The sequence below is a fragment of the Callithrix jacchus genome, chromosome 2 (assembly GCF_049354715.1).
Source record: "Callithrix jacchus isolate 240 chromosome 2, calJac240_pri, whole genome shotgun sequence".
Classification (NCBI taxonomy): Eukaryota; Metazoa; Chordata; class Mammalia; order Primates; family Cebidae; genus Callithrix; species Callithrix jacchus.
This window is the reverse complement of record NC_133503.1, coordinates 139,711,016-139,731,956: the sequence shown is the minus strand read 5'-3', so window position 1 is coordinate 139,731,956 and position 20,941 is coordinate 139,711,016. Positions and strand designations below refer to the sequence as shown.

At 40.7% G+C, this 20,941-nt stretch overlaps 1 protein-coding gene and 1 non-coding gene across 15 annotated transcripts in view; one reads left to right on the top strand and one right to left on the bottom strand.

Annotated features, from left to right (window-relative positions):
- BDP1 (BDP1 general transcription factor IIIB subunit) overlaps positions 1 to 20,941 on the top strand; it is a 131,228-nt gene that overhangs the window by 14,265 nt on the left and 96,022 nt on the right. For 11 of the 14 annotated variants that reach the window (XR_013532285.1, XR_013532286.1, XR_004739867.3 and 8 more), the window contains exons 7-8: positions 676 to 770; positions 18,593 to 18,647. Coding sequence is in view for 9 of the 14 variants with exons in the window: in XM_017969873.4 (XP_017825362.4) it covers positions 676 to 770; positions 18,593 to 18,647 (150 nt within the window). In the remaining 5 variants the exon portion in view is untranslated. The remainder of the gene's footprint in view (positions 1 to 675; positions 771 to 18,592; positions 18,648 to 20,941) is intronic. The other 3 variants (XM_078365371.1, XM_054252201.2, XM_078365374.1) reach the window with 1 other exon arrangement.
- On the bottom strand, positions 7,200 to 7,303 carry LOC118151894 (U6 spliceosomal RNA). The gene has a single exon (XR_004740294.2). It is a non-coding gene; the product is annotated as a U6 spliceosomal RNA (small nuclear RNA).

The window sequence follows — 20,941 nt, the reverse complement described above, 5'->3', positions numbered from 1 at the left end:
AATTTTTGTATTTTTAGTAGAGACAGGGTTTCACCATGTTGGCCAGGGAACTTTGAATAAATCAGAAGGCAGAATGAATGTCTTAAAAAAAAATTCCGCTGCTTTTATGTGATCTCTTTTCTTTCCCCTTTTCACTTTTTCCTTTTCCCTTTCCGCTTTTCCCGTTTCTCCCCTTTCCTTTCCTTTCCTTTTCCTTTTTCCTTTTTTCCTTTTGTCTGTCTTTTTTGAGGTGGATTCTAGCTCTGTTGCCCAGGCTGGAGTGCAGTGGCGCCATCTCAGCTCACTGCAGCCTCTGCCTCCTGGGTTCAAGCTATTCTCCTGCCTCAGCCTCCCCAGTAGCTGGGATTACAGGTGCACACCACCATGCCTGGCTCATTTTATTTTTAATTTTTAGTAGAGATGAGGTTTTGCCAAGTTGGCCTGACTGGTCTTGAACTCTTGACCTCAAATGATTTGTACTCCCTTGGCTTCCCAAAGTGCTGGGATTATAGGTGTGAGCCACCATGCCTGCATATGATTTCTTATACTGAAAAATTTTTATTTATAAGATGTTTTTAGATATTCCATGGTGATCTTTCCAGTTAAATTAACTGCTGTCAAATTTTGTAAGATTTATTTTTTCTGAAATATTGAGAGGATTAATTTTTAGTCTTTCTAAATCTTTTGTTTTCACAGAAACAGATATGTTTTTTTTAGCCATCAGCATGGTGGGAACTGACTTTTCTATGATCGGACAGCTTTTCCCTCACAGAGCAAGGATAGAAATTAAGGTAAAATAAACCCATCACATTTGCTCATTGGAAAGAGACCAAACATTACAAATGTTAGTAGTATTACTTGTTTACCTTTGGTTTAAATCTCAGTTCTTCTAATTTTTTTTTAATGGAGACAGTGTTTCACTTTTTAAAAAATTTTAACCATTTATCTTTGATTAAAAATAAAGGACTTGTTTCGTCTTCTATTGCTGTATAACACACTATTATTATTTTATTTATTTATTTGTTTATTATACTTTAAGTTCTGGGATACACGTGCAGAACATGCAGGTTTGTTTCATAGGTATACACGTGCCATGGTGGTTTGCTGCATCCATCACCCCATCATCTACATTATGTATTTCTCCTAATGCTATTCCTCCCCAATTCCCCCACCCCCTGCTATCACTCCCCTAGTTCCCTGTCCCTGGACAGGCCCCTGTGTGTGATGTTCCCCTCCCTGTGTTCATGTGTTCTCATTGTTCAATACCCACTTATGAGTGAGAGCATGTGGTGTTTGGTTTTCTGTTTTTGTGTTAGTTTGCTAAGAATGATCGTTTCCAGCTTCATCCATGTCCCTGCAAAGGACACGACAGAATTTCACTTTGTTGCCCAAACTAGAGTACAGTGGCATGGTCTTGGCTCACTATAACCATTTCCTGGGTTCAAGCAGTTCTCATGCCTCAGCCTCTCACATAGCTGGTTTTATAGGCACCTGCCACCACACCTGTCTGATTTTTTTTTTTTTTTTTTGTATTTTAGTAGAGCTGGGGTTTCACCATGTTGCCCAGACTGGTCTCAAACTCCTGAGCTCAGGCAATCTGCCCATCTCAGCCTCCCAAAGTGCTAGGATTACAAATGTGAGCCAGTTTTTTTGTTTTGTTTTGTTTTTAATGGTTATGATTTTATTACATTTATCCCTCTTTATTGATTGAAAAGTAATATTTATCAGTTCTGATATGGCTACAATCTTCTTTATATTAGTTTCATATTTTCTTATTTATATCTTGTCCATTTCTAAAATGAATTTGAGGGAGAACCAATAAAAATACACTGCAACTAAGATATAAGAAGAGTTACATAATGAAAAGAATACTTTGGTTAAGGGTAGCTTTGTTTTCTTCTTTTGAGACAGAGTCTTGTTCTGTTGCCCAGGCTGGAGTGCAGTGGAGCAATCTTGGCTTACTGCAAACTCTGCCTCCCGGGTTCAAGTGATTCTCCTGCCTCACCCTCCTAGTAGCTAGGATTACAGGACATGTCATAACGCCCAGCTAATTTTTGTATTGTTAGTAGAGACGGGGTTTCACTGTTTTAGTCAGGCTGGTCTGGAACTCTTGACCTTGGGTGATCTACCCACCTCAGCCTTCCAAAGTGCTGGGATTCCAGGTGTGAGCCACCGTACCCTGCTAAGGGTAGCTCTTTGAACATAAAATATATTTCAGAATTTCCTAGGAAAGCTTAAAGAATTCTGAGTTTATTCAGGTCTCATTTTCTGGTCCTTTGCTTTTGGACAAGCAGTGACACTAATGACAACAGTGATGTCAGTTACAGCTATTATATGCCTAAGCTTTCTCTGTTTTTTAGTTTCTTTGCTTGAGAAACTTTATACAAGTTTTCTGGGTTGAAGTGCATTTGAGTGCCATTACACTATGTTGCCATAATGCATTCTCAACTGATAGTGAGGTCTTTACCCAAACATGGACTTTTCCTTCATTTCTCATCCCTATCATGTTCATTACATTAATAAAAGCAACCATTAGGGGCTGGGCGTGGTGGCTCAAGCCTGTAATCCCAGCACTTTGGGAGGCCGAGGCAGGTGGGTCACGAGGTCAAGAGATCGAGACCATCCTGGTCGACATGGTGAAACTCCCTCTCTACTAAAAATACAAAAAAATTAGCTGGGCATGGTGGCGTGTGCCTGTAATCCCAGCTACTCAGGAGGCTGAGGCAGGAGAATAGCCTGAACCCAGGAGGCAGAGGTTGCAGTGAACCGAGATCACGCCATTGCACTCCAGCCTGGGTAACAAGAGAGAAACTCCGTCTCAAAAAAAAAAAGAAGCAACCATTAGGAAAGTATGTTTTCTCCCCTAGAACTAAATTACATGGATTGTCGGTACATTACATAAAGCGCATTGTACAGTATAATGAAATAGCCTTCTATTTCGGTAAGAGATGAGCTGTTTATATTCTTTACATTCATTTTCTGATGTTGAGCTTTGATAAAAGAACAAAATTAAAATTCTGTGAAGGCTAGAAATTAATTTTCTAGAATTGGAGCTCTCTGATGATCTGAGTAATTAATTATAAATTTGTAACTGTGCTATTTGTTTCAAAAATCATGTAGATTCCTTCCCTGAAAGATTACTGTGGCTCTAGCAGGTCTTTGGGTAAAGTGTGGAAAAGTGAGAGTAGGCGGGGGCGCGGTGGCTCACGCCTGTAATACTCGAACTTTGGGAAGCTGAAGCAGGCGGATCACCTGAGGTCAGGAGTTCAAGACCAACCTGGCCAACATAGTGAAACCCCGTCTCTACTAAAAATACAAAAATTAAGTGGGCATGGTGGTGCACACTTGTAATCCCGGCTACTCAGGGGACTGAGGCAGGAGGATTGCTTGAACACAGGAGGTAGAGGTTGCAGTGAGCCGAGATCCTGCCACTGCACTCAAGCCTGTGCGATGAGAGCGAGACTCCATCTCAAAAAAAAGAAAGGTGATAATAGACTGTATTTAAAGCTACTGAATTACATCACATTTATTTTCAGATGTTGGGCTAATGTTACATTCGTGTATAAGCCCCATTTGGTCATACCGTATTCTTTTTCTGTGTTGCTCTATTTTGCTGCATTTTCTTGAGGATTTTTTTTGCTACTTTTTTCATGAGGGATACTGATATATGTAATTTTCTTTTAAAGTCTGCCCTGTTTTGCTATGAGGCTTGTACTGGTCACAGAAATTGAGTTGGAAAGTTCTCCCTCTTCTATTTTCTGAAATAATTTATTAAAGATTAGTATTGTTTGTCTTTAATATTTGATAGAATTTATCTGTGAAACTATTTGATCCTATAGTTTTCTTTGGAGAAAGGGTTTAGATTATAAATTTACTCTTTCATTGATAATTTGTATTTTCTCTCTCTCTTTTTTCTTTTTTTCGGAGACAGGGTCTCACTGTCACTCAGACTGAAGTACAGTGGTGCTATCCTGGCTCAGTACAGCCTTGACCTACTGGGCTCAAGTGATTTTCCCACTTCAGCCTCCTTAGTAGCTGGGGCTACAGGCGCATACCGCAATGCCTGGCTAATTTTTTTGTATTTTTTGTAGAGACTGGGTTTTGCCATGATGCTCAGGCTGGTCTAGAACTCCTGGGCTCAAGCAATCTGCCTGCCTTGACCTCCCAAAGATCTGGAATGACAGGTGTGAGCCACTTCCCCCAGCCTCTTTTTTTCTTACCCGTCTTGCTTAGTGTTTATTAACCTAAACATCTCTTTAATGAACCAAATTTTCTTAATGTCAGATTTCGAATTGTTCGTGTGTTTTTATTGTTTTTTTTTGTTATTACTTTTTAGCACTTCCTTCCTTCTATTTACTTTGTGTTTGTTTTTCTAGTGTCTTAAGATGAAAACTTAGAGCATTGATTTTAAAGCCTTCTTTTCTAAAGAAGACATTTAAAGCTTTACATTTCCTTTTAAGCATCATTAGAGCTGTGTCCCACAACTTTTGATGTTTTTGGGTTTTTTTTGAGACAGTCTTGCTCTGTTGCCCAGACTGGAGTGGAATGGCATCATCTTGGCTGACTTGCAAACTCCGCCTCCCAGGCCCAAGCAATCCTCCTGCCTTAGCCTCCCAAGAAGTTGGGACTATAGGTGTGCACCACTACACCCAGCTAATTTTTGTATTTTTTTTGTACAGATGATTTTTCACCAGGTTGCTCAGGTGGGTGTCAAACTCCTGAGCTTGGCCAGGTGTGGTGGCTCATGCCTGTAATCCCAGCACTTTGGGAGGCTGAGGTGGGTGGATCACTTGAGGTCAGGAGTCTGAGACCAGCCTGGCCAACATGATGAAACCCTGTCTCTACTAAAAATACAAAAATTAGCTGGGTGTGGTGGCAGGCGCCTGTATTGCCAGCTACTCAGGAGGCTGAGGCAGGAAAATGGCTTGAACCTGGGAGGCAGAGGTTTCAGTGAGCCGAAATTGTGTCATTGCACTCTCGCCTACGCAACAGAGCAAGACTCTGTCTCAGAAACAAAAAGCAAAAAACCTCCTGAGCCTCCCAAAGTGCTGGTATTGTAGGCATGAGCCTACAATAGCCTACATCGGGCCAGCACCTGGCCCAATGTTATTATTCAGTTAAAAAATATTTTCTGGTTTCCCCTTTGATTTCTTCCTTGACTTCTCAGTTATTTAAAAGTTTGTTGCCTAATTTCTAAGCATCTGGAACATTTCTTTTTTTTTTTTTTTTTTTTTTGAGACCGAGTTTCGCTCTTGTTACCCAGGCTGGAGTGCAATGGCGCAATCTCGGCTCACCACAACTTCCGCCCTCTGGGTTCAGGCAATTCTCCTGCCTCAGCCTCCTGAGTAGCTGGGATTACAGGCACGCGCCACCATGCCCACCTAATTTTTTGTAATTTTTAGTAGAGACGGGGTTTCACCATGTTGACCAGGATGGTCTCGATCTGTTGACCTCGTGATCCACCCGCCTCGGCCTCCCAAAGTGCTGGGATTACAGGCTTGAGCCACCGCGCCCAGCCGCATCTGGAACATTTCTAAATAAGTTTTTATTTTTTGACACAGAGCCTGGCACGTTTCCCGGACTGGAATGCCATGGCACAATCTTGGCTCACTGCAGTCTTTGCCTCCTTGGCACAAATCATCCTCCCACCTCATCCTCCCAAGTAGCTGGGGCTATAGGTGTGTGCCACCATGTCCAACTAATTTTTTTTTTTTTTGTAGAGACAAGGTTTTGCTATGTTGCCCAGGCTGGTCTTGAACTCCTGGACTCAAGTGATCTGCCTGCCTTGGCTACCCAAAGTGCTGGGATTACAGGTGTGATCCACTGTGCCAGGCCTAAATATCTTATTGTTTTCTAATGTAATTTTTATTGTACATGTTGATGTAATTTATAATTATATATATATATATAAAATATATATATGTAAATTTTTTTTTTTTTTTAGACAGAGTTTCGCTCTTGTTACCCAGGCTGGAGTGCAATGGCTCGATCTTGGCTCACTGCAACCTCCGCCTCCTGGGTTCAAGCAATTCTCCTGCCTCAGCCTCCTGAGTAGCTGGGATCACAGGCACGCGCTACCATGCCCAGCTAATTTTTGTATTTTAGTGGAGACGGGGTTTCACCATGTTGACCAGGATGGTCTCGATCTCTTGACCTCGTGATCCACCCACCTTGGCCTCCCAAAGTGCTGGGATTATAGGCGTGAGCCATCGCGCCCGGCCCATAATTTAATATTTTTGAAATATATTTACTTATTTAAAAATTTAGCATATTTAAAAAGTTAAATTTAGCATATTTCCATCTTGGTGTATGTTTCTGGTGTACTTGAAGTTAATGTGTATTCTACAGTTGTTGCATGTGGTGGTATCTAGTTCTATCAGTTACTAAGAAAAGAATATCTCCAGCCATGATTATGGATTTATTTCTGTTTTTACTTTTATGATGTTAAAACTCATTTGTTGAATGTTCACATTTAGCATGCTGATGAATTTATTCTTTTACCATTAGGAAATGTTTATTTTTGTTTGTTTAGAGACTGGGGTCTCGCTATATTACCCAGGCTGAACTGCAGTGGCTATTTTCAGGTGTTATTAGCCTCAATTTCCTGGGCTTAAAAGATCCTCCTGCCTCTGTCTCCTGAGTAGCTGGCACTACAAATGTGTGTCACAGTGCTGGGCTCTGGCATGGTTGTGTGTGTGTTTTTTTTAATTATTATACAGATGTAGTCACACTATGTTCCCCGGGCTAGTGTGAAACTCTTCAGCTCAAGCAGTCCTCTTACCTCAGCCCCCCAGAGTATTGGGATTATAGGTGTGAGCCATTCTTACTGGCCTATGATTTTTTTTTCTTTCTTTTTTTTGAGACGGCATTTTGCTCTTGTTATCCAGGCTGGAGTGCAATGGCACGATCTCAGCTCACCGCAACCTCTGCCTCCTGGGTTCAAGCAATTCTCCTGCCTCAGCCTCCCGAGTAACTGGGACAACAGGTGCGTGCCACCATACCCAGCTAATTTTCGTATTTTTAGTAGAGACGGGGTTTCACCATTTTGACCAGGATGGTCTCGATCTCTTGACCTCGTGATCCACCCGCCTCGGCCTCCCAAATTGCTGGAATTATAGGCATGAGCCACTGCACCCTGCCGATTTTTTTTTTTTTTAATAATTTCTTTAATCTGTGTCTTTACATTTTGTAAGTACGCATTTTATAGACCACGTAGATGGATTATGCTGGTTTTTTGTTTGTTTGTTTGTTTTTACCTTGTCCAGGGGCCAGGCTAATCTTGTCTATATTGTTCCAATTTTAGTATACATCCTACTGAATGGAGCACACGACATGCTTTTTTATCTAGTCTGAAATCGTCTGCCCTTTTTTTTCCCCAGGAAGAACTATGTAAATTTTCTAGTAAACATTCTTACAAAACCATTACTTTACTCTATATCTCACTGATTTATAAGAAATAACATTTGCCTTAGAAAAACTAGGAAGAAAGATAAATACAGATATTTAAACTTACACATGGAAAATTATAAAAAAAGACTAACCTTTGTATATTTAAATTAATGAGCTTATAATTTAAAAACCATCTGAAAACAAACTTTATTTAATCAACAGCAGTGTTTTATGACACAAATATACTGATTTTTTTAAAAAAGAAGGAAACCTACTTTGAAAACCTGTTTGTTTTAAAAATAGGCCTGGGGCAGAGGCAGTGGCTCACAACTGTAATCCCAGCACTTTGGCGGGCCAAGTTGGGTGGATCACTTACAGTCAGGAGTTTGACACCAGCCTGGCCAACATGGTGAAACCCTGTCTCTACTAAAATTGCAAAAATTAGCTGGGCCTGGTGGCTTGCACCTGTAATCTCAGCTCTTTGAGAGGCTGAGGAATGAGAATCACTTGAACCTGGGAGGTGAAGGTTGCAGAGCTGAGATAGTGCTGCTGCACTCCAGCCTGGGCACCAGAGTGAGACCTTTTCTCAAAAAAAAATAAGAAGTTAGGTCTCTGTTCAGGTTAGATTTTTCCTCCTAGGCTCTGATCATATTTCTTTTATTTTGATTTGGGAAGAAAATACTGTTTCTAATGGTATGAAAGGCAAAATTTAAAGTGTTTTTTTTCTTTTTTTTTTTTAAGATGAAGTCACACTCTGTTGCCCGGTGTAGAGTGCAGTGGCGCAATCTCATCTCACTGCAACCTCTGTCTCCTCATTTCAAACGATTCTCCTGCCTTAGCCTCCGGAGTAGCTGGGATACAGGTGCCTGTCACCATGCCTGGCTAATTTTTGGATTTTTAGTAGAGATGTGGTTTACCATGTTGGCTAGGCCGGTCTTGAACTCCTGACCTCAAGTGATCCACCTGCCTTGCCTCCCAAAGTGCTGGGATTATAGGTGTGACCAACCATGCCTGGCCCCCAGTATAAAATTTTAAGAATTATTGGCCGGGCGCGGTGGCTCAAGCCTGTAATCCCAGCACTTTGGGAGGCCGAGGCGGGTGGATCACGAGGTCAAGATGTCAAGACCATCCTGGTCAATATGGTGAAACCCCGTCTCTACTAAAGATACAAAAAATTAGCTGGGCATGGTGGCGCGTGCCTGTAATCCCAGCTACTCAGGAGGCTGAGGCAGGAGAATTGCCTGAACCCAGGAGGCGGAGGTTGCGGTGAGCCAAGGTCGCGCTATTGCCCTCCAGCCTGGGTAACAAGAGCGAAACTCCACTCCATCTCAAAAAAGAAAAAAAAGAATTATTAATTATTACTGAATAAGGTTATTAAATGCATAACACTAATTACTTGCCAGGTATTGGCAGTCTTTTTCTTCTCTAGTTCATCCAGGGAACTCTTAAATTACATTTTATGGCAGAATAATTTTTTTGGCAGAATAATTCTTCTTTTGAGAGTGAGTCTTGCTCCATTGCCCAGGCTGGAGTACAATGGCACCATCTCAGCTCACTGCAACCTCTTGCCTCCCAGGTTCAAGCAACACTCCTGCCTCAGCCTCCCAAGTAGCTGGGATTACAGGCACCTGCCATCATGTCCAGCTAACTTTTGCATTTTTAGTAGAGACAGGGTTTCACCTTGTTGGTCAGGTTGGTCTTGAATCCCTGACCTCAAGTGATTTGCCCAACTTGGCCTCCCAAAGTGCTGGGATTATAGGCTTGAGCCACCACGCCTGGTCTGCAGAATAATTCTTAAGTATACTTTATTTTAATTTTTTTTGAGACAGGGTCTCGCTCTGTTACGCAGCGTGGAGTGTATGGGCATGATCACGGCTCACTGTAGCCTCTATCTTGGCTCACTGCAGCCTCTGTCTCTGTACTCAAACGATCCTCACACCTTAGCTTCCTAGGTAGTCTGGACTGCAGGCACATGCCTGGCTAATTAAACAAATTTTTTTTGTAGAGATAAAGTCTCACTATGTTGCCCAGGCTGGTCTCGAACTCCTGGACTCAAGCGATCCTCTTGGCTCGCCCTCCCAAAATGTTGGGATTACAGGCATGAGTTGCTGTGCCTGGTCCGTAAATGTACTTTGTAAGCAAAATGGGAGCTTTTGTTTATGTAGTTTTTTGGATTTTGTTGTTCCTAATTTTATTCTGAAACTCAATTTTACCCCAGGCCATAAATAACATACTATGTAATGCATAGTTGTATGCAGTTTAGCAAAGCAGTAGTTCATCATCAGAGGTTGTATTCACCTAGAGGTTAGGAAACTGGGATTGGTCACACCATTTAAAACAAGTCTATCTCATGTTATTTGCCAATGTGTAGTTTCAGTCTAATTTCTAACCATGAAATTATATAGCTATGTGTCTGTGAGATGAGATATATATTGATTTTCAAAAGTAGCCAAAGGAGTTCCTCATAGCTTACCTTTGCCTGACTGAAGCTGAAAACTTTGTAACTTCATAGCTAGACCCATGTTGCTGGTGATTTTCACTCTGCCTTGAAAGAAGGCAAACTGAGGATTCATTTTACCAGTTCAGTCACCAAAGCCAGTAAGTCCTAGTCAGTCTTTGTGATTGTGTGGTCAGCTTTCTTCCTTTTTTTTTTTGAGACAGAGTCTCGCTCTGTTGCCAGGCACCAGGCTGGAGTGCAGTGGTATGATCTTTGTTCACTTCAGCCTCTGCCTCCCGGGTTCAAGCAATTCTCCTGCCTCAGCCTCCTGAGTAGCTGGAACTACAGGCACGTGCCACCACGCTCAGCTAATTTTTTTGTATTTTTTAGTAGAGACGGGGTTTCACCATGTTGGGCTGGATGGTCTCAATTTCTGGACCTCGTGATCCACCCGCCTTGGCTTCCCAAAGTGCTGGGATTATAGGCGTGAGCCACCGCACCTGGTCAGCTTTCTTAGGAGTTAGAAAGCACTGATCCTTTGCTGTTCTTTACATCCACCACTAGGTGGCTTCTTTACCCCGCCCCCGGCCATTCATTCTTCACCTTGAAGGCAAAAATACCACCCATTTTCTTCACAAACTGTCCCCTTTCGTTTTTTTTTTTTGGCAATTGTAACGCAATGGGAAGTACGTTTTTTTTTAATTTTTTTTTTCTTTGCTTTGTCACCCAGGCTGGAGTGTAGTGGTGGCATCTCAGCTCACTAGCAGCCTCAGCCTCCCAGACTCAGGTGATCCTCCTACCTCTGCCTCCCAAGTAGCTGGGACCACAGGCATGCACCACCATACCCAGCTAATTTTTCTTTTCTTTTCTTTTTTTTTTCTTTGTAGAGATCAGTTGTTTTTCACTTTTCCTGACTTACCATAGATTTTTGTAAAATATATTTTTTAAATAAACTGTGGAATCAAAGGTAAGTTTGGGCATGGTTGCTCATGTCTGTAATCGCACGACTTTTAAAAGTTGAAGCGGGCAGATTGCTTGGGCTCAGGAGTTCAAGACCATCCTGAGCAATCTTTGTAAACACAAGATTTGCCTTTGGGGGACAGTTTGTGAAGAAAATGGGTGGTATTTTTGCCTTCAAGGTGAAGAATGAATGGCCAAGGGGGTAAAGTCTTTGTAAACACAAGATTTGCCTTAAATCCATTCCTTGTAAAGCTGGTTGGAGTAGCCTCAATTTGATGAGTTTTTTGTTTGTTTTTGAGATGGAGTTTCACTCTTGTTGCCCAAGGTGGAATGCAATGGCAGGATCTCTGCCTCCCGGGTTCAAGCGATTCTCCTGCCTCAGCCGGCTGAGTAGCTGGGACTACAGGCGTGCGCTACCATGTCCAGCTAATTTTTGTGTTTTTAATTGAGGCGAGGTTTCTCTCTATTAATCAGGCTGGTCTTGAACTCCCGACCTCAGGTGGTCCGCTTGCCTTGGTCTCCCAAAGTGCTGGCATTACAGGTGTGAGCCACCTGCCCAGCCTTTTCAATTTGATAAGTTCTAAAAGAACTGGCAGCTTTGAGAAAACACATCTTGTAAAGTATTAAAACCATAGCTGCTTCAAGGCCTAAATTATGCCGCATAGCAACCTTTGTATGAGGAACTTACTTCTTTCCAGCTGCTAGCAAAGTTCAGCACACTGAACCAGCTGTTCATTGGTTTATTTTAAAGGATATCATAAAGGATACAGATGAAGAGATTCATAGGGTAAGGTTTGGAAGGGTCTCGAATGCTGGAACTTCTGTCCTAGAGGAGTTGGGATGCACTGCAACCTCCCAGCATGTAGTTTGCATTCACCAGCCACAAAGCTCCTGAAAATCTCAGCCTTTTATTTGTTTGTCAGTTCAGTAGCCCCAAAGAATGTGGCCACCTTTGCCTCCCCCACCCCCTGTTTTTAGACAGAGTCTTGCTCTGTCATCTAGGCTGGAGTGCAGTGGCGTGATCTCGGTTCACTGCATCCTCTGCCTCCCAAGTTCAAGCCATTCTCCTGCTTCAGCCTCTTGAGTAGCTTGGGGATTACAGGTGCGTGTCACCATACCTAGCTAAATTTTTGGAATTTTTTTTTTTTAAGTAGGGATGGAGTTTTGCTATGTTGGACAGGCTGGTCTCAAACTCCTTACCTCAAATGATCTGCCTACCTCAAGCCTTCCAAAGTTCTGGGATTACAGGTGTGAGCCACCAAGCCCAGCCTCTTTTTCCTTTCCTTTTTTTTTTTTTTTTTTTGAGACAGGGTCTTTGTTGCCCACAGTGGAGTGCAGTCGTGCAACCATAGCTCACTGTAGCCATGACCTCCTGGGCTCAAGCAGTCCTCCTGCCTCAGCCTCCTGGACCACAGGTGTACGCTACCATACATGACTAAATTTTTGTAGAGAAGAGATCTTGCTATGTTGCCCAGGCTTGTCTCAAATTCCTGGTCTCAAGCGATCCTCCTGCTTCAGCTTCTCAAAGTGCTGGGATTATAGGCATGAGCCATTGTGCTTAGCCCTATATATCTTTAAATTCCACCTTGTAGTGAACTTATTTTGTGATAGTTTAATGAGGCAGCTGGTCCAAGTGCATTGGTGTTTACTACTAAAGGAACACAACTAGTTACAGATTCCTTTCTTTCTTTCTTTCTTTCTTTCTTTCTTTTTTTTTTTTTGAGACAGAGTTTCACTCTTGTTACCCAGGCTGGAGTGCAATGGTGCGATCTCGGCTCACCACAACCTCTGCCTCCTGGGTTCAGGCAGTTCTCCCGCCTCAGCCTTCTGAGTAGCTGGGATTACAGGCATGCGCCACCATGCCCACCTAATTTTTTGTGTTTTTAGTAGAGACGGGGTTTCACCATGTTGACCATGATGGTCTTGATCTCTTGACCTCGTGATCCACCCGCCTCAGCCACCCAAAGTGCTGGGATTACAGGCGCGAGCCACCGTGCCTGGCCTATTTCTTTCTTTTTTAATATTAAATTTTAAAATGTTAAACCAACCAACTCATGTTCAGACAAATTTCTTCTTTGAGACAGAGTCTCACTCTCTACCACCAAGGCTGGAGTGAGTGCAGTGGCATAATTGTGGCTACCGGCAGCTTTTCCTGAGCTTAAGTGACCCTTCTACCTCAGCATCCCAAGTGCCCGACTACAGGCGCAAGTCACCCTGCCCACCTAAGTTTTGTAATTTTTGTAGAGATGGGGTTTTGCCATGTCACCCAGGCTGCTCTCAAACTCCTGGGCTCAAGTGAATTGCTGCCTCAGCCTCCCAGAGTACAGGGATTGCAGGCTAGGCCACCATGACTGGCCCACATAAATTTCTTTCATCCTTCTCTACTTCTGCTGTTTTACTTGACTAGCCTTAAAAAACAAGCAAGAACACTCTCTCTCTCTATAGATATATATGAGTCTTTTGTCTTTTAAGGAAATTTAGTATAAATAAAGCTAGTTTTTAACATTTATGTATTTACCATTTTTGGTGTTTTCATTCCTTCCTGTAAGTCTGAATGACAGGCCTACTGTTGAAAATTTTTCTGAGCTTTCATTTATCTGAATGTTTTTATTTTAGCCTTTCAGCCTTGTTTTTGAAGGATATATTTTGCTGGTTTTACATTTTTTTCTTTTTGGTCTTTTAAAGATTTCATTCTACTGTATTCTGGTTTTCAGTGTTTCTGATGAGAGGTTGACCACAATCATACCGCTCTTGCCTCAGTATATGATTAATTGTATTTCTCTGGCTGTTTTCAGTATTTCTTTCCTTTTTTTTTTCCTTCAATTTTAGTATTTAGCTGTATGACGATGATACATATGCCTAGCTTTAGTTTTCTTTGAGTTTGCTGAGCTTCTTGCATCTTTTATTATATTTGGGAAATTTTAAATTATTTCTTTTAATATTTTGTCTGCTTAATTCTTTCATTCTGGGACTCCACCAACATAGTTTACCCTATGTGACATTGTACTACAGGTTACCAAAGCTCTGACCACCTTTTTCCAATCTCCATTTCTGTTTTGATAGTTTCTATTTTCATAGCATCAAGTTCACTGACCCTGTCTTTTATCTTCAATCTGCTGTTAGCCCATTTAGTGAATATTTTATTTCTGAAATTCTATTTTTTATTTCTGTAATTTCTACCTGGTTATTTTTTATAGTTTCCATTCCTTGGCTGAGATTTCCCCATCTGTTCACTCTATACTTTCCTCTAAATCCTCAAATATTTGTATAATGGATAGATCCTCCAACATTTTTGTCTGTTCATTCTAATATCTCGATGATATTGAGATCTTTTTCTTCTTTTTTTTTCTGAGTCTGCTTGCTAGGGAATGAGATCTGTTTCTTCTGACTTTTATTTTCTTTTCCTGACTATGTATCACATTTGTCTATCTTTTCATGTCACGTTGGTTTTAAAAAATAGGAGGCTAAGGTGGGTAGATCACTTGAGGTTGAGAATTAGAGACCAGCCTAGCTAACATGGTGAAACCATGTCTCTACTAAAAATACAAAAATTAGCCAGAAATGGTGACATGCACCTGTAATCCCAGCTACTTGGGAGGCTGAGGCAGAAGAATCACTTGAACCTAGGAGGCGGAGGTTGCAATGAGCCAAGATCATGCTACTATACTCCATGTATTGTTGTTCTGTTTGTTTGTTTTTGTTTGAGATGGATTCTCGCTCTGCCACCACGCTGGAGTACAGTGGCCTGATCTCGGCTCACTGCAACCTCTGCCTCCCAGGTTCAAGCAATTCTCCTGCCTCAGCCTCCTGAGTAGCTGGGACTATAGGTGCATATCACCACACCATACTAATTATTATATTTTTGGTAGAGATGGAGTTTCGACCTGTTGGCCAGGCTGGTCTCAAACTCCTAACCTCAAGTGATCCACCCGCCTTGGCCTCCCAAAGTGGTGGGATTACAGGCGTGAGCCACCACACCACCTGGCCTTTCTTTCTTTATTTCTTTTTTTTTTTTTTGAGACAGAGTTTCGCTGTTGTTACCCAGACTGGAGTGCAATGGCATGATCTTGGCTCACTGCAACCTCCGCCCCCTGGGTTCAAGCAATTCTCCTGCCTCAGCCTCCCGAGTAGCTGGGACTACAGGCGTGCACCACCATGCCCAGCTAATTTTTGTATTTTTTAGTAGAGATGGGGTTTCACCTTGTTGACCAGGATGGTCTTGATTTCTTGACCTCGTGATCCACCCGCCTCGGCCTCCCAAAGTGCTGGGATTATAGGCGTGAGCCACAGCGCCCGGCCTTTTTTGAAAAAATTTTTATTAGATGAACTCTCACTCTGTCGCCCAGGCTGGAGTATAGTAGCATGATCTTGGCTCATTGCAACCTCTGCCTCCTGGGTTCAAGTGATTCTTCTGCCTCAGCCTCCCAAGTAGCTGGGATTACAGGTGCATGTCACCATTTCCGGCTAATTTTTGTATTTTTAGTAGAGATACGGTTTCACCATGTTAGCTAGGCTGGTCTCTAATTCTCGACCTCAAGTGATCTATCCACCTTAGCCTCCCAAAGGGCTGGGATTATAAGACATGAACCACCATGCCTGGCCAGCCATGAGTTTTTGAAATTTTGTACCAGACATTGAGAATGATGTGTTGTATAGTGTCTGGATTTTTTTTTTTTTCTTTAAAGAGCATTGGGCCAGGTGTGGTGGTTCACACCTCTAATCCCAGTAATTTGGGAGTCTGAGCTGGAACGATTGCTTGAGCCCAGAATTTCGAAACCAGCCTGAGGAACATGGCAAGATCTCATCTCTACAAAAAAAAAAAAAAAAAATCCAGGCGTGGTGGCACACACCTATGGTCCCAGCTATTCAGGAGGCTAAGGCAAGAGGATTGCTTGAGCCTGGGAGGTCAAGGCTGCAGTGAGCTGTGATCACACCACTGCATTCCAGTCTGGAAGACAACAAGACTGTTTCAATAAACAAAACAAAATAAAAAAGTGTTGACTTTTGTTCTGGAAAGCAGTTAATTTACTGCCAACCTCTTTTTTCCTATTGAGGCTTTGCTTAGACCTTTGTTGAGGCAGATCTAGACTGGTCTTTAATCTAGGACATTCTCCATTGGGATTTCTCATCTGATTTACAGAAAATAATTTGAGTCACTATTTTATTATTTTCTTCATTTTCCAGAACAGTCTCATGGTAGGCATGAGTTACTATTTTCTAAGTTCTCTAAGAATGGTTATACTAATACCATTCTATTCATAGATAAATGAGAGAAAGTAATGCATTGCATACAGTGGCTGCTTTAATGCATTAGTACTTAATTCTCATGCTATATCTCTGTAGAGAAAGGCTACTCTAGTGTATCATCTTTATCTCTTAATGGTGACCTTTCTGGTATCTGAGGTGAATGTATTTGGGTATTAATGAGGTCTTTCCATTAGGATGCACCCGAACTCTATTGTCTGATGGTGTTTTGTGACTTTTAGCCTCTTCTGTTCTCATCCCTTTAGCAGCTGTTCCCTTCTAGGCCTTCTATTCTGAACATATGTAACCCATACGTAGGCCGGGGAACCATGGGGTACTTCCACCAGTCTTGTGAGGTGCCCCTCTCCACAGCTCCATTTTAGACCCATGCTCCTAAAGATTCCCTACTTCTGCAGCTTAGTTGGATTGCTATACCATCCTTGGCCTTCACCTCCCTTTCCTTGGTTAGGAAATTCAGCCCAGGCAGCCAGCCAAGGTAAACACGGGTACATCTTGTCTGTTTTTTTTCTCTTCATGATTATAGTCTTGCTCTGTTGTCCTTTGCTTGAAAATAATTGATGCATATATTTTGTCAATGTTAAGTCATTTGTGGTGGAGTTGGGTATGTAGGATATGTCCATAATGAGTTACTTTGTCAAGGCCCGAAGTGGAATTATGGGATTTATTTTGTGATCATGGAATTTGGCCTGCACTGGTTCTTCCTACAAAATCATTGACTAATTTCAGTACAGTCTTCAAGAAAATTTTAAATTGTTCTGAATTATATTACCAATTAAGTAAAATATGAAGTAGCACTGTTTTAGAATTGAATGCCTGAAGCCTATTGATATTTCTTTTAGGACATTTAATTTAGTATTTATAGCCATTCACTTTTTGTGGAGGTAACTGTTAACTTTTGAGGAATGTTTAAATCATAGTATGATCTTTTAAGGCAAAAATAAGATTATCCTTGAAAACTTCTGTATTGGTAATAAGTTTTATGAAGAAAAATAAAAGAATGGGAAAGAAGGGTAACCTGTATATTAAAAGATGTTAAAATCATACCAGGTTTTAAAAATATGGGGAAGGCTAAACTATAGCATCTGAGAATACACACTTGGGTCATAAGCAATAAGGAAATATAAGAAAGTGATTGCTTTAAAGATCATATTAGTGGTTAAGCTCTTCTTCTTCTTCTTTTTTTTTTTTTGAGACACAGTCTTGCTCTGTCACCAGGCTAGTGCAGTGGTGTGATCTTGGCTCACTGCAACCTCTGCCTCCTGGGTTCAAGTGATTCTCCTGCCTTAGCCTCCTGGATAGCTGGGATTACAAGCACGTGCCACCACGCCTGGCTAATTTTTGTATTTTTAGTAGGAACGGGTTTTCACCATGTTGACCAGGCTGGTCTCAAACTCTTAATCTTGCGATCTGCCTACCTGGGATTACAGGCATGAACCACTGCGCCTGGCCTTGTTAAGTTCTTTTGAAGGGAGGAAGGGGGCATGAAGTACTTCATTTGTTTTATGTGATTGTCTCTCTCTGTCTTCTTTTTTTGCAATAAAAAGCTTTATTTTTATACTTTTAGTAAAAGTACTTTAGATCTAAAATTGATCTAAAAATGTACTTTTAGATCACTGACCTATAGATGGGAAAGATTGGCTAATTGTTTCATCTCCTGTGATGTGCTTGCATGAGACATCTTCAGACACAAACTCATGGTCTCAGTCTGAGGATGGATTGAACCTTAAGCCTTAAGCATTTTTCTCTTAATGGAAGTAATCTGTTAGTAAACTGAGGACAGGGTGTTTTTTGTTTGTTTGTTTTTTGAGACAGAGTCTTACTCAGTTGCCTAGGCTGGAATGGAGTGGCATGATCTCAGCTCACTGTAACCTCTGCCTCCCAGGTTCAAACAATTCTCCTGTCTCAGCCTCCTGAGTAGCTGGGACTACAGTTGTCAGATGGGGTTTTACCATATTGGTCAGGCTGGTCTTGAACTCCTGACCTCCTCAGATAATCTGCCCGCCTTGGCCTCCCAAAGTGCTGGGATTACGGGCATGAGCTACTGTGCTTGGTCAAGTACTGGAATTTTTGGGGCTGAGAAAATGAGTAAATGTGCCTTAATATATAAAAGATTGTCAAGATAAACTTGGCCCACTTCAAAATTTCGCTTAGTAGTTTCTCTATAGTCTTCTCTCCATGCCACTTGAAATATATTAGAACAGTAATGTCAGAGGTTCAACCTGATATGAATACTTAATTTTTTAAAATTTAATGCCAGTTAGCTTAATCATAGGTTTGATCTGCTTCCATATTTGTTGACTTTATTTTTTTTCTGTCCTCTGTAAATCCAGCTTCCTTTGCTGATTCATGCTATTGGTAATGAGAATCAGGAAGCTCAGTAAAAATCTTTCATTCTTATTTTTAAAAAGCTAAATGTTTAAGTTTTAGCCTATTGGCAAAGACACATTGAGTAGAGAACGGTATGTTATTCCTAAGAGTTTCATTTTATTGCTTGCTGTATTTTTTTTAAAAAATTTGTTTTATGGGAGAAAATTACCATAGGGTTTTTTGTTGTATTAACAGAATAAATTTAAACGTGAAGAGAAAACAAATGGATGGAGAATAGACAAAGCATTCCGTAAGTATTAAGACCTCTTTTACACAATATTACTTGGAGAGCCTGAAAAATGACCAGTCTTTTTTCTTTGGCTCTACCATGTTTTAGATTTGTTTTGTGCCTGTAGTGGCATAAGAGGAAGCAGTCTGAACTTTTTCTGTTTAGCAGTATGGTTCTGGAAGTTGCTACAAATATATAGGCAGGAGATTATCCAGAACATCTGGGTGCAGGTAAATAGTTCTTAGTCCAAGAAGTTATAGAGGGATTGATGCTACCACTTCTAAGTGTTATTTATTCTGAAGAAACTGTATTGGAGGAGATAATTGTTTCTGGAAGACAGTAGTATCAGTATAGATGGCTCTTTCTGGTTCTGAATGACTAATCACTCATTCAGTCAATAACACTGAACACCTGCTATGTGCTAGTCATCATTCCAGGTATTGAGTATGTAATGGTGGAAGATATATGACAGATGAGAATCCTGAATTTAGAGCCTTAAGTCTAATTGGAGGGGGAAGAAATATAGTAGATAAGCATAATTTTAGGTAGTGATTCGTTTCCAAGAAGAAAAAAGAGAGAGGGTGAATGTTTAGGTCTCTTTTTCCTACCGATCATTGGATCATTAGGGACGTTCTGTCTGAAGATGTATGCTAGCATTTGAATTTAGATTTCATCTGAAGGAATGATAGATATCTTTCCATTTTTAACTGAAATCCTCATGAAAATTAACATACTTTTCTCTAAGTCTGGAGAAAGACATCAAAGGATCTGTAAAGGAAAATAAATTTACTGTTTAAAACAGTTCTTGTATTTTTAGATTGGAAGATATGTCTTTTTCTTTTTTTTTCACCACACTTGTGGACAGGAATATATTTTTGGTGGATTTATAATTGTCAGTATTTTATGATTAAAAAATGTATTCAATATCCATTTAGTCATAAGATTAGCCATAGTGCTAATTTTAGAAAAAGCAATCCAAATGTAGAGAATACCTACATTATGTAGCATGTACATTTATTTTATGAGTAGACACTAAGGTAGGTGGGTGGATCCTATATCCAGTGTTTTATTGGGTCTTTAAGGAAACTGTTTTCAGGAATGGCTCTTAGAAGATCTGGAATATTGTGATCCTCAGCCCATTCCACGTTAGAGAAGTGATCCTGGAACTTTTCATTAAGTTTAACACATTATAGTGTGTTAAATAGAAAATTATAGAAAATAATTCATGAATCTATAAACAGTCTATTTGGAGTTTGGAGCCTTTTTAATAGACCATTATAGAAGATATCTTTAAAATGTATTGATCTTAAATAGGATACAGTGTTGTATGCCTCTAGTCCCAGCTACTCTTAGGAGTTACTGAGGCAGGAGGATCCTTTCAGCCCAAGAGTTCGAGGCCAGCCTGATCAACACAGCAAAACCCTGTCTCAAAGCTAAAAACAACTCATTGATTTTGGGGCTTTGTATTGGAAATTTTCTAAAAAATGTGAGACCTATTTAGGTTTTTTGAGGGAACTTACGTTTTGAGTTTCTCTGAGAACCACATGGAGATCCTTCATGATTCTGAGTGCTGTGTCTTTCAGAATCACTGTGGAGAGTCAGAACAAATAAGTCTGAGTCAACATTGAAATAAGGCCTTTAGGAATTCCAGATTTGGGTTTAGTTTCCTGAGATTCTTTTTGTTTTAATATATACCTTCTTTTCTGAGGCTGTCTTGTAATCATACCAGTCTTCAGCTTATGTGTATAGAGCACCATTTTCTCTACATTCACTATAAGAATAGCTGTAAAGTTCAAGCAAGGATTTGCGTCCTGGTCTGGATTCATTCCTGGAGTATTCACTGATTACTTTCAGATACAGTGCTGTTGATAGGTATTTAGTGGACCTGTTCCTGATTAAATTCATTTACTTCCTACTTCACTGATACTTATAAGAGCAAGTGGTGAAATCGTTGTGATAAAGGTAGGGCAAATGGTGGTGAATAGGCATTTTGAGGACTTCTCAGTCCATAAAATAATTAATTTATACTTACAGCTCAAAGTGTAGCAAGTTGTGTAACCACTACCCTAAACAATAGAGGAAATGTTTTAATCACTTCACAAGGCCTATTATCTTCCTTTCTAGGCTCTTGGCCCAAGGCAACCACTATTTTCATTTTAATCACCATAGATAACTCAGTGTATTCTAGAATATCTTATACATGGTATCATACAGTATGTACCCTTGTATCTGTTTTCTTCCACTCAGTATGTTTTTGAGATTCACTCATATGATTGCACATATCAGTAGTTCCTTTAGTTTTAAACTAGTTTATT